General features: G+C 32.1%; 1 protein-coding gene across 1 annotated transcript; it reads right to left on the reverse strand.

The window, feature by feature from the left end:
- Positions 1 to 2,076: 2,076 nt before the first annotated feature.
- LOC114384598 (gibberellin 3-beta-dioxygenase 1-like) lies at positions 2,077 to 4,832 on the reverse strand. Its single transcript, XM_028344305.1, has 2 exons — positions 4,200 to 4,832; positions 2,077 to 2,886 (listed from the first exon to the last, which is right to left on the reverse strand). The coding sequence occupies exons 1-2, from the start codon at positions 4,676 to 4,678 to the stop codon at positions 2,322 to 2,324; spliced, it is 1,044 nt and encodes a 347-aa protein (XP_028200106.1). The 5' UTR covers positions 4,679 to 4,832; the 3' UTR covers positions 2,077 to 2,321.
- Between the last annotated feature and the right edge of the window lie 9,772 nt (positions 4,833 to 14,604).

Genomic DNA, 14,604 nt, shown 5'->3' on the forward strand with positions numbered 1-14,604 from the left:
AATTAAAGAAACTAAAACCAAACACCACCTAAGTCTTATTCAACTGCCAATTAAATGTCAACTAATCAGGAAGCACATACGTGTGAGGATTAGGCATTTATGTTTACAAAACTCAAAGCCAAACTTGTATACACAATCAAACAAATGGAACCACCTAATCAAGATGAAGCTATATATCTACGACTACGAAATTGTACACAAGTAAATACAAAGGTTGGGTAAGCTGGATTTAAAGTCATGCTGACAGAGACTAGTTATATATCAGTTTATCAAGTATCTAGGCGTGTTGGAAATTAATCTAATTTATGGCCAGACATTGAACAGCGAGTCATGGCATGTGCAGTTTTTTTTAATATGTTATTTCTGAGAAATATTCTCTAGCTTGGTTAAAGATGGTTATTTATGAGAAATATTTATTATTTTTGTTAATGACTTTTTTGTCAATAAATTTGACTAATTTATTTTTAATAGAATTTTTTTTAATAGTTTTTTATTCATAAGATTTAAACTGAATACCTTAAAATATTGAACCAACGATATGTTGGTGCATGAGCAGTCGTGCATATTCAAAATTTACCTTTTTTTTTTATGTGATACTAGATTCGAATTCAGTCGCCTGTCAAATTGTCTTACCGCTAATGACTACATGCATGGATCAAGAATGCCGGTTACTCAAATTTTACCTAAACGTTAAAGAAAAATGTTTATTTTACACTTACCTAAACGTTTAAGAGATGAAAATATATCATTTTATATTGTGTGTGTGTGTGTGTGTGTGTGTGTGTGTGTGTGTGTGTGTGTGTGTGTGTGTGTGTGTGTGTGTGTGTGTGTGTGTGTGTGTGTGTGTGTGTGTGTGTGTGTGTGTGTGTGTGTGTGTGTGTGTGTGTGTGTGTGTGTGTGTGTGTGTGTGTGTGTGTGTGTGTGTGTGTGTGTGTGTGTGTGTGTGTGTGTGTGTGTGTGTGTGTGTGTGTGTGTGTGTGTGTGTGTGTGTGTGTGTGTGTTTGTAAATCAAATAAATTTTATCAAAATCATTATATTTTACTTAAGAATAAAGAGCTGGACGTGCTTTTTTTTTCTTCCACTGAAATATAATCACTATTAAATGCTACTAGACTTTTCATCATCCTAGTTTTCCAATTAACCAAGATGCAAAATATTAAAGGAAACCAACTCGAAAAGGACTCAAAACACCGGCCTCTATTTATTTCCTTCATTATTCTTCTAATTAAAATTTAACATACAAGAAGAAAATACATTTAATGCAGTTCATATGTATTTTAAAAATGAGAAAAACTAAATGTAAAAAATAGTTTTAGTATCATATAATTTAGTTATATATGTGATTGGATGAGAGCATAAATTATGTTACAGATAATGTATAATTATTCATAATTGTTGGAATTTTATATTTTAATAATTAGTGTAAAATAATATTATAAAATAATTATATTAGTTATTTATTATTGATGAATTTTATTTTACGTGGTTAAATTAAGTGAGTCCGTTAGACTACTAAATATGATGATATAAACTTAAATGAGCAGATGTTATGTTGACCCATTAAAAAATAATTAGAATTTTATTAGATTAGCGTACTATAAGAAGATTATGATCCTGAATATACGAACCTATATATAGTTTCTTTTCTTCCTATCTGAACAATCTCAAATGTCTTATTATGGAATAAAAAAGTTTTGGTTGACGAAAAATTATAAGACTGTTAACTACATTGTACGTTGGTTATTTGTGATAAATTGCCACAAATATCTTGTAACAATTGTCAAAGAAAATGCTTAGATTTAAAATCAATTACTGATCTAAGTAATTGTTTTAGGTTATGTACTAGTCTATGAATTTTGGTATCTTCATAAAGAATAAAGAATACTGAAATAAGGATTTAAGGATTAAAAATCTCAACAATTATAATCTTTAAAATATATTAGAAAGAAAATATTTTGTGCTCAAGTATCTCCATCCAAAAGTTAAAAATTAATCTCTTGATTCATTTAAGAGTTTGACTTCTTTCAACAAGCACTTTTTCACATATATAAATTTGGTGATAGAACATTGATCACATATTTAAAAGACATAATTATTTATCAATCATACAAATATATAAGGTTGACTAGGTGGATGAGAAGGTGAGACTCAAGGGAGATGGATGGGATGGGAGGTCACAAATTTGAATTCTCCCACAGATAATATTTCTAACAAAAATTAATATTTATCAATAAAAAGAAATTATCAATCATGCGACACCATGTTGACCGAAAAGAGATGATATTATCAACTAAAAGAACCAAAATTAGAGAAATATCACATTAGTTATTATTAAGCATACTAATCAACGACAATGCTCCCCCAAGGTTCTTGGCCTTAATGCCAATATACTCCTTCACAGTCAAGGAACGAAACCGAGGCAAGGAATCAAGAACCAAAGGAGAAACTACATGATCCATAGGGGGGGCATAGAAATAAGCCGCTGAGTATCTTTGCCTCATACTATTCACCATGACACGATGCAGTGCACATCTAAACCATGAGTTGGACAAGATGTGAAGTATGTCACCAGTGTGAACAAAAAGGGTGCCAGGGTGAGGGTGCACAGGGACCCACCCTGCTCCTTCCTGGAAGATCTGGAGGCCATTGGTTTGGCTTTGGTGGAGGATTGTGAGGAGGGAAGTGTCTGTGTGAGGGGCAAGGCCCATGGCTCGGTTAGGCTCGGGGCAACAAGGGTAGAAGTTTAACTGAACAGCTTCACAGAGGTTGGTTGAACCAATCCACCGCTTTTGTTCCTCAGAAATATTCCCCAATAAGTTGAATATCATGTGTGTTAGCTTCTCTGCTAGAGCCTTCATTTGTTTCTGGTAATTGTTCATTATGTGGCTGCACATACACAGTTTTTTCAGATTTTAGAGGTTTTGTATAGTTAAGAACAAAACTTATGAATTTTTTAAGTATTTTTGGCAATGTTTTTTAATTAAAATTAGAGTTTTATCCTAGCAATCTAGGTGAATTTTTATATAAATCTTTATTACATATAGATTACTAAATGAAACGTCAACTCTTATTGTAAAGCAGCAGACCCAATTAATTAAGACAAATAATAAATTGTCTATGTTTTGTTCTTTGTGTAAAGAAATTTTATAATGGACAAAACTAATTAGATTAAGTTCACGTAATATCATAAATTTGAGTTTTATTTTAAAAATGTCTATTGAATTAAATGATTTATGTGGTGGCTGTATTTAATAATATTATTTATTTTTTAATGTAATTTTTTCACTAATAAATATGACTTATCTTATTAATAGTCTTAACAATAAATAAGGATATAAAAATTAACAATTAATGCAATAAAAGTGATTATATGTTTTTTATATTTAGAAAAAATGTTATCATTTGTTTTTATAGCGAAAGTAGTAATTTTTATATATAACGATGATAATGAAGTTTGAAATTAAGATTTTGTGTAAATTATTTAAATTTTACCATTATTAAGTGGACTCTTACCAGTTATTGAGATTATTTAATATTAGAAAAACATTTACATGTCAACATATTTGTTGGAAGAGTTAAAAAAAATTTGTTATACTGAAAGGAGTATAATGGGTATTTCATCGAGCACCCGTTTACAATCAAACCTTATACTAATGAATTCAACTAAAAGCATGCTTGATAGAATCAACAGAATTAATATTAGTCAGAAGACCTTAAAATATGATTTTGATTTAAGGTAGTTGAGATGTTGCATAACCTCAAACTAAAGTACTATGCATATAATATTCAAAGGGTATCTTTAATTACGGATTTAGAGCTAATCCAAATCCATAACCTTAACTTTTACTAATTATCTTATCATGTACATGTGATGGCATAAAAAATCTAATCATATAGCGAATGCGGACAAAAGTAACAAATTTGTTTTATTCTTTCATTTATATATTATTTTATATTGGAAAGAGCTAGATGTGCTGAATACTAAGGCATGCTTGTCCACTATTTCCTTTGTTCAATGGAATTGTTTAAAATTCAAATTTACAGATAAGTCTCTCTTATTCCAAGTAGAGACTTGAAGCCAACAACATATTGCAATGTTCCATTCCGAGAAAAAAATGATATTGCCAACGAAAGTCTCTATTAGCATATGATTGTATACGTTGCATGGAAGTGGATGAGATTGTAACCTTTGTACTTACCAAAACCGTGCACAGTCATTATGCCAGATCTTTTTGGCATCATCACATGGAGACCCCATGATGGTGAACCCTTCATGCCACATGTGCTTGGGGAAGAACGGTGATATCCGAGCTCGGCCGTAGCCGGTGGCACCGGCGGCCGATCTCAATGCCTTCAGTTTCTGGTCGGCAGGGAGTGCGAAGAGCCTCTTTGCCTCTTCTTCAACCCCTTCAGCAACACTCAAGGGTATGCCATGGTTCGTCAATTGGAAGGCACCCCAATTCTCACAAGCAAGGCCTATGAGTTCCATGGCACTAGGATCCATGAGGTCAATGATGGGTATGCATGATCCAGCTCCATGATTATCATCATCACCATCTTCAGATTGAGGCCATGCATGGGAATCAGGTATGGTCCTAAGTGAAGAAAAGTCTAAGGGGATAATATGATGAAGGTGGAGAGGGTGGTCCCTATAGGCTTCAGAAAGAGTAGTAACCATTGCAAAATTGGAAGGAAGCTAGCAAGCTAGAGATGTTGGATGTGGTGCACCTATTAGAATTTAGAACTTAGGTATATATATAAATATTATAAGAACATATATATGAGTAATATGAGATTAGGTTAAAACCATACAATTGGGTGAAGGTTGGCTATTGGACTATGTTGTGTCGGATTTTGGCTATGAAGGAATATGGTTGAGTAAGACAAAAGAAGGAACAAACAATTCTGAAAGATTGTGGAATCTCAAAGTCTAAAATATTAAAAAAAGAAAGGGAGAAAGAATTTTATTTCTTTATTCCATGATAATATTTGACTCATGCGACAAAGGGGAAAAAACAGAAAATTTTGATAGAGAATCCTTTTTGTTTCTCCTTTAGCTTTTGTGGACAAAATAGGACACGCTTTGTCTTGTAGTAGGAAAACCAAAATAGGACACAATATATATATATATATATATATATATATATATATATATATATATATATATATATATATATATATATATATATATATATATATATATATATATATCTTTTATTCTGCCAGATATTGCATCATAATGAAATTATACTTAAATATTCATTTTTATCAAATTAACATCGAACACATGTAGATTCTTTATTTGGCCAATCCTATTTTGAAAGATATATACTTTTTTCTCCCAACAATCTTAGTTGACATTAAATATAAATATTGATCACTCTTCTAATGAGAATGGCCTGCCACTTTATAAGGAAATAATTCTTCCATTTGCAAATGTTATATATATATATATATATATATCAGTTATTATATTATAAATATGAAATAGTTTTTAATTTTGTTGATAACTAATTAAATTGAAGTATCTAATTAATAACATTAATAAAGTCTCTTTTCAATTAAAATTTTTTTATTCACAAGATTTAAATTTAAGATTTTAGATAAAATATTAAATTTTAATTCCACTTATACCAACATATATAAGAATATATTAATACTCAATTTTTTTATGAATTTATCTCACCAAATAAATCTATCAGTGCTAAGGAAAAGTCATGGAAATCTCATTGATTAAGTAAATCTTGCATAATTATGCAAGTGCCCCATCTGGATTCTTATATGTATTATTGAAGGCTACCACTACCGGAGCATACGGAGAACTTTTGTACTACTAAACCTTTGCCTCGAAAAAAAGGATGATTCGGATTTGCATGACATGGGCTTCAAAAGTTAGAAAGTTATGGTGGGAATACTTTTGAGGTTATATATCAGACCTTCATTATACATAATAAGACATTTATTTCCATTTGTTAAGTGTGGGAGTTGCAGTTTGACAAGATTTTGAAGCCCTTTTCTGCAGGTTTTTCAAAGGTGTAAAGTGAAATCATTTGAATGGTGAGTGATCTGACCCAAAATACGAGTTAACTCAAGCAGAACATGATGAGGACAAAATAATTCAAATTCACATATATTCAAATTGGAAAAGAAATTGTGCGAGCTAGTATTCAAACTTGACCTTTCTTGGTCCTAATTCCTAACGTTTAATAGTGTAGAAATGTATAATAGTTCCATTTTATAGTGTAAACATTGACTAGGACATTTAAACGGAGGAAAAAGGTACCAGTTAGACTCATGGGTTAGACTTTAAGACGTGTTACCATGATTACATTTTTGTGAATAATTTTTTTCTAGAGACAACTATATATATATATATATATAGATTCGGAAAGCTGCTTGAATATCTTCATATTTATTTATTTATTTTCATTCATTAATTAAGAGGGGAAATGTTTGATTCATTTGATGATTCCAAAAGTGGGTCTCTCATTATATTAAAACAATAAGCAATGATTCTTCACGTTGAAGGTTTTGCCTTCATTGTGGATCTTAATCATGTTAATTGCTTGTTTGAGTAGGTCATACTAAAAAAATGATTTTAAATAAATTCCTTTAAGCAAATTAATTTATTATTGAAGATGTGTATGCACGATTATTTTTATATGTTGTTAATTATAGATATTTAATTAAAATGTATCTTCAACATTTCAAGAAGAACTAACTTGTATTGGATGTAAACTTGACTATTTTTCGCAACACAATTTTATAAAAGAAATATTTATTATTCTAATCATTAAATTATAATTATTTAATACTTTTAGGACAAATTAATTTGGTGATCAATATAAGAATATATGTAAAAAAAAGTAAGGTAAGAGTAGAAAAGGATAAATGATTTATCCTATTCAACATTTGGTGTGCATAAAATAATTTAGTGAATAATAATAAAAATGACTTCAATATTTTTTTTTTGTCTTTTATGAATAATCGAATTTTACATTTGGTACCTATTTAAAACAATTCGTTGTTGGTCTATACTAAAATAGAAAAAAAATGCTTTTGCTCCCTGTATTAGGTTGGTTTGTTTAAATGCTTGTTAAATTTTAGAAAAGAATTTGTGGTAGTATCTAAAATTGTCGGTATGCATTTAGAATTCCAAATTAGAATTTTCTGGTGGTTCATAAACCACCAAAAACAATAAAAAAAATCCAAAGGAAGAAGAATGGCAGTCAAATTGTATTAAAAAAATTTAAAAAAATAATCCAAAGGAAGAAGAATGGCAGTCAAATTGTATTTTAATCCCTCAGTTAGATTCAAAATCGTCTTGTCATTGTACTTGTTACTATGGTAGTCAAGATTATATTTTAACCTCTCTGAAAGATTCAAATTGCTAATGAGATTGGGATTGAAGTTGTAAAATCATGAAAATCGTGTTTTTTTAAAACTTTATGACAATTATATCTTTTAAAGGTTTTTTACTCAACTTTGTTTTTAACCTATTTTTCAAGTTAGAGAACCCAAATATGGTTCAACGTTGTTCAAAGTTGTTGCTTCGTTTTGTGCAATTATGAACCCTAACATCAAGTTGTTTTTTCTTCACGAAGAAACTACAACAATGAAAACTACTGATAAATGCCATTCTTCTTCATTTGTCTAAGCCAAGTATCACCCCCACTAGTGCAATTCGAAGTTCTATTCTTTGCACCAACTACCATATTGTCTCTATTCTATGTTCTGTTGTGGTAGAGTACAAGATCCAATGTGAATAAGTACAAAGGCGAAGCTCTCGAGTAGAGAGTAGGGATGGCAAGAGACATTGTGCAGCAATCTAACGCGGTTGTATCATGTGGCAGATCTGGCATGGTGATTGGTGATTGGTGATTGGTGAAAGTAATTGTGTCGACAAACTAATGAAGGTGAGAGAGTGTTGGTGATTGGTGATCGGTGATCGGTGATTTGGTGAAAGTAATGGTAATGTTAATAATGATATATTATGTGTCAAAAGTAATGATAACCATATCATAAAACAACAAATAGTGAATAGAAAGTATATCAAAAGGCGTACATAGCTGAATCCCTAAGCTACCCATATCAACAAAAAAACAAAAAGAAAAAAGAAGGTAAGACTCCGAGCAGTAATCTAAAAAACTGCATGTATAGCCGCATGTTGTACCATAACCCCAAATCTATCTAAGTGGATACCTTGAAAAGGTTCTCCTCGATCTTCGCATCCTCAACAGTTGCAAATGTCGCTCCCTAGTCGATAGTACGAGCTGGCGAAAGGAACCCGATCATAGTTATAGTGTCAAAAGGAGGGTATGCAAAGTTTGGAAGCACACTCCTCGGAGATTACAAACGAATTATTCGATGTTAAGATGTATGCTGAGATACGATGCTATTTGTATTAAGACGTTTTATTATTATGTAAAAGCAATTATTTCAGAAAAATTGAATGGTGGCTTGAGGAATTAATTGTAACTATGTGTTTAATGAGAAAGTTAAAGCTTTGTTTTGTTTTAAATTGAGACATTTGAAATTTTTGCATTCAGATGGTTTTATCATGACGTTTTGATTATACTAAGTTAATTTATTCAAAAACAAATTATTTAATAAAGTTGCACAATTGTATGCGTATATGTGAGCTCTAATTTAGGGCATTATAATATTGATTTTAGTCCTCCAAAAATAATTTCATTATATTTAGCTCCTAAAATTTTCAAATATCCCCTTTTTAGTCCTTTATTTAATTTTGTTAATTTATTTCTATTAAAATTTTACTACAATAGTTTTCTAACAGTAACATTTTTATTTCCAGCATTAGCATTTTGTGTGTTCTACAAAAATAGAGAAAATAATAGATTACAGCTCTATTATTCTCAAACAAGTCCATACAATTAAACTCATATATCACCTCTATTGTAGGTGAAACTTGATTCTAAGAATAATCATCAATAGTGCATTGACTACAACAATTGGAGTCTCAGTCACATTGTTTACAATATGTGGAGGTAGCTTAATTTAACAAAAAGAAAATAAGCATAATTAAATAAAGGACCTAAAAGGAGAATTTATAACAATTTGAGTCTCAGTCACATTGTTTACAATATGTGGAGGTAGCTTAATTTAACAAAAAGAAAATAAACATAGTTAAATAAAGGACTTAAAAGGAGAATTTCAAAAATTTTAGAGATTAAGTAAATAAAATTATTTTTAGAGGATTAAAATCAATATGGATCAATGTTTGGAGGACCCTACACCTAAGATAATACTCCTCTTTTAGATAAATTAACTCGAGTTAGAAACACCTATCCAAAATGACTTGCCATTATTATGCATGTACTTTGAGAGAAACATAACTCTTCAAAAATATTTTAAAGATAGCATGATTATCGAGAATGAAAACTTCCTAATGGCAACTAAGACTATGAAAATGTGTAAGTTGATTTGAATGAAAAGAGGCCTAAAGATAAATCCTTCCACATTCGTTGATCTGGCGAACCATAGACAAGGAATAAAGAACTCAAAACATTTAGCAACATAACAAACACCAAAAGACCTCTCCTCCACATCCATAACTAACACTATTATCACTGCATGTAGCATTCTTATCAATTGAAACATGGGATAAGTGAGGGAAGAAAGCTTCAGGATAGCATTAGTAATCCAAACATTGTGTAAAATCGAACCTACTCTATATTTTTTACCATTTGTATCTACATGAGGGTACTAGAGCAATCTTCTCTTTTTCGGTGTGGTGTGTCTTTGTCCTTTTTATGTGTAAAATAAGGTGCACAAAATAAAGCGCACCTTACGCAGTAGTAATAGTGAACTAAAAGTTTAAATATCGAATTCAAAGGACCAGTTGTGTTTCCAAATAATTAATTTTACAAAACTAAGCAATTAAGGGTTTAAATTAAATAAATGATAGTTGTGGAAATTACTCAATTTAATAAATAAGAATTGACATAGAATTGTTGATGTGAAACAATTATGATAAGCAGCCTAGAATTGTGATTTTGCATATACCCCATTTTTTCGCAATTCTAATTCTAACAAAACCCCAAATATTGTCAATTACCAGTATTTCCCTAATTCAATTACTAGCCTTTGATATAGGTCTAATAGTGCTCCTTGTGCTAAACCAATATTCAATTGATCATAGATATACTAATTTAGGTCAAGGGATAAAGTTCTTAAATCACATGGATAATTAAAAATCAAATTAATCCACCAGAAATTCTCATAACCAGATTGATCATGTATGTTACATATAAACAATCTCTTCCTAGGTCAATCAATTACACACAGATGATCATCGTCATGCAATAGATTACGATTCAAAGTGATCAATTTCAAATTAACAATAAAAAATAAAGAAGAGATTTAATTGATAGGAAAATATTGAGGGTTTCATTAAAATCAGAAAAGGGATAAAAGAGTATGGCTACATCGCAATCTCGAACTAGGGTGACTAGCTGGTCACGACCATGAAAAAACTAGAAATCCCAATAAAGAACACAAACATACCAAAAGAGAAGAAGACTTGGCTAGAATCAGTCCCAATTGTGACCTCTACGGTCCTCCTCAACTAAAAGACTCTCACACGACCCTCATCTCTATTAAAACTTTTAAAAACATAAATAGAACAAAAGACGCTAAAAAGAGAGACTTTCATTCCTTATTTATAATATTATGTGGAGGTCTTCCTTCTATCTTTGCTTAACTAAAGAGTTTTTTCTCTTAATCTTATCAATTAAAATTTAAATCTGGTAGGTGATTCTTGCAATCTTTAAGTGAAAGGTGATGCAGGCGGACCACAAGTATACATAATATTGCACATGTACAAAATTATTGCACGCATACAAAATTACCAAGACCGTGGTCTTTTGATAATTTGATTAGCTCCAAGAATTCATGATTTTTAGCTATTTTCCACATAAAGTCTCTTATGCACTTGTCTTTCACAAATTTATACCAAATTTTGAGTTTTGTCAAATAAAATATATCAAATGCATGAATATGATAAGAAAACTCACATCAAAATATAGTCAAATTCGGGTTTATCATCCTTCACTCTGTGAAATTCTTCTTCGATGTGGCAGGGGTGGGTACCTGCGAAAGCACTTCGACGCTCAAATTAGTACTTTCCCCAATATAGTAAATAGAAGTAATAAATGAGAATGAACAGCGTGTGCTACCTCAAAAATCTCACCCTTTATATTGATGTATTAATGGGCCCTGGGTCCATAGGCCTTACCTTTGGGGTTAAAGATAGTGCTAACTAGAGATGACAATAGGTCAGGTTGGACAAGAGTTGTGGCTTCCAGCTAGTGGAAATTTCTCACTTGTTACTTAACGGGTATCCGTTTGAAAATTACCTACGAATTTTTTATACCTGTGGGCATCCATGGATTCTTGAAACTAAAAAATAAAATAAAAAGGGTGAATCTTTTAAAAGACACTTTATCAAACAAACCCTTTATTTGCTATAAAATTTAAATATAAAATTATACTATTTTCAGATTTAGTGTGTGAAGATTTCTTGTCTTTAATGATGGGTAGGTCAAAGCTGTGGAGGTTATGGCCAGTGGAAAGAAGAGACTCGCTCACTCCCCTTTTTGAAGTTGTGGAGGTTGTAGGAGTTGTTGCTGAGTGTCATTGTTGGTTCTTAGACAAAGATGGAGGCCAGTGGGGTGCACTAATGTGCCAATTTGGTTGAAGAAGAAAGGAAGAAAGAGGCTGAAGGTTGAGACAACGTGAAAATTAGATTAGGAATATAAGGTTTCTTTCCTGACTAATATATGTATATATAAGGGTAATTTTGTAATGTAATGGGAAATAGGTACCCACCATATATATACTATGATACTCGTACCCTACATGTTAACCAGCGGGTAAACACACACACACACACACACACACACACACACACACACACACACACACACACACACACACACACACACACACACACACACACACACACACACACACACACACACACACACACACACACACACACACACACACACACACACACACACACACACACACACACACACACACACACACACACACACACACACACACACACACACTTGTGGTCCTACAAAGCTAATAGAATAAGTCCAATTTTATCTTTTTTTTTTAAAATTAAACAATCATTTTATCTAAAATCTACTAATAAATTAAAAAATTGAAATGAATAAGATTTAAAAATTTGACTTTTGGTTCATGTGATTCAAGCTAACGAGTTGAATTGAGTTGTTTGTGAGCTTTAACTAACTTGAGTTCGTTCAAGTTGGAAAAAAAAGGTTCATTTCGAAATCAAGTGGAGCTAAATATTAACGAGCCGAGCTAAACCGAGCTCGACTCATTTCCAACCCTATACTCGATCTAGGCCAATAGGATGTTCAACCTAGGTGGGTAGTCATGTGTGTGTTTCTTGGTCTTTGCCCATGGTGTGCTTAGGTCCTAACTGAAGGGGTATTTAGCCTAGGCTAGTTGGCAGCTCCGGCTAGAGGTGTTCAACTAGGGTATTCCTCAGCCATACCCTTAGTAGTGGTCCAACCTCTATGGGTACACCATTCTTAATACACATTTAGTAAATTAAAATTGTGGGATGTGTTTGCCACTCTCTAACAAATATAAATACCAAATTGAACTAGAAGTTGTCCATCCATGTTGTCTCTATGAATAGACCTCATATTATCATACTTATAAGGAAAAAGTGGATGTCAAATAGCCTTAAGATCTATAAGAAATTTCCACCCTTATTTAGCTAAAAATTATAGGTAGAAAAGTTTAGTTTGTTTAAACATTTTCAATATTTTAATTAGAAAAAATTATCCCAATAAATCCACATGATAATTTTTAACCTTTTAAAATATACAAGACCTTCTTTGACATTTCAAAATGATAGATCATATAAAGATAAACTATATAATACAAAATTTAGCTACAAAATATGACACCTAAAGAAAACTTTTGCCTTCCATGTTTCCAATGAAATAGAATTTTTATTTTTCATTTTTAAGAATTATGTTTTCCAAGAGTCATGTTTCTTGGGAATTATAATTTGTGGGAGTGTCACAAATATATTTGGTATGTGTAAAAATATTGAGAATGTTATCATGAAGAAAAAATGAACTTGATGTTTGTGAAGTATTTCAAAAAGGTTCCAAGTCCACATTGAGTAGTTTAGCCTCTCTTATATAGTATATATATCTATATGAGATGAGATGGATTAAACTAGCTATAAAGAGGCATAAGTCTCGCATGCATGAGATTAGGCCAAGTGGGCTCGATGTAGTGGAAATCGTTGATTTACCCCTTACACACATGTAAAAGAGATTGGTAAAATGTTTTAATAAATATTTGAATGCATGTGTTATACACTATAGGTTAAATGGATAATGCGTTGGTTAACCTATTTAGATGAAAAGTAGAAGCTTTTCTGGACAACATGGTTGTTAAGTCAACTAATGCTCGAGATCACTAGATTGGTTTAAACGAATTGTTTGAGATTATTAGACTTTTCAATTTGAAACTTAAATTCAAAGAAGTATTTGTTTGGTGTCCTAGTAGGAAACTTTTTTTGGGTTGATGCTCACCCAAAGGGGAATCGAGATTAACCCTAAAAAATGCTCACTCGTCTTAGATATGAGAAATGTGACTAGTGTGAAGGAGGTTCATGTGCTAACTAGCATAACAACTTAACTTGCTTAGTTTTTATCAACATCTTAAGACCAGACACAACCTTTATGTCAACGACTGAAGAAAAATGATGAGGTTGTGTGGCAAGAAGATTGGAGGAAGTTTTTTCTATAAATAGGGCAATGAGAGGCTCTGTTAGGGTTTTGTGCTATTAGGGTTTCCCACGTCAATTGCGTGCATCCATGGGAGAAACTTTCGTCCCATGGTGTACGGTGGTCCACATTCAATCATAGACGATAGGAAGGCAATGATTAGGTTCCTAAGAACTGAAAACCTAACCTACATGTGCATACTAATTCATAGCATCCTGTTCAACATGGTGATGCCCAGATTGGGGTCGCAAGACTATGTTAGTGATAAGGACATATTATGCATGTATAAGTTATGGTGGGAGAGAAGGTGAGTCTACCAGAAGTCATCTTCTATTATTGGACACAAGCCTTCAGAGATAGATTCCACCCCAAAGTGAAGAAGAACCTTGTCCCTTTTGAAATGCTATTCACTATGATCACGAAGAATACTGAAGTGGATGTGTCTGCTATGGAACCATCTAACGGAGCCTCGTAGCTTAAAGGGGTAACCTTAGTAAAGATGAGAATTGCTAATAATTTCCCAAAAAATGCTTAGAAGCATATTAAGAACAAGATCAAGAAGGAGCCTAAGGAGGAACCACTGTCAATGGTGGGTCAGACAATGGGTACTTAGGATCTTGAGTCTTGATCAACATCTCAACAGACACACGGGGAGCAAGCCCAACCTAAACCCAGCTAACCCACACCCAAAATACCCACAAAAAGAACCCCCCAACCTTTATTTGAACCCAAACCTTCAGACTAAGCCAAAGAAACAACCACCTTCTGACCCTAAACCCTAAGACCCTAGAACAAC

Source organism: Glycine soja, chromosome 14 (assembly GCF_004193775.1).
Source record: "Glycine soja cultivar W05 chromosome 14, ASM419377v2, whole genome shotgun sequence".
Taxonomy (NCBI): Eukaryota; Viridiplantae; Streptophyta; class Magnoliopsida; order Fabales; family Fabaceae; genus Glycine; species Glycine soja.

What these genes read in the sequence shown, in the direction of transcription:
- LOC114384598 (XM_028344305.1), bottom strand. Translation starts at nt 4,678, where the DNA reads ATGGTTACTACTCTTTCTGAAGCCTATAGGGACCACCCTCTCCACCTT. An exon ending in AATGACTGTGCACGGTTTTG is followed by an intron (nt 2,887 to 4,199) that starts GTAAGTACAAAG and finishes GTGTATGTGCAG; the next exon opens with CCACATAATGAACAATTACC.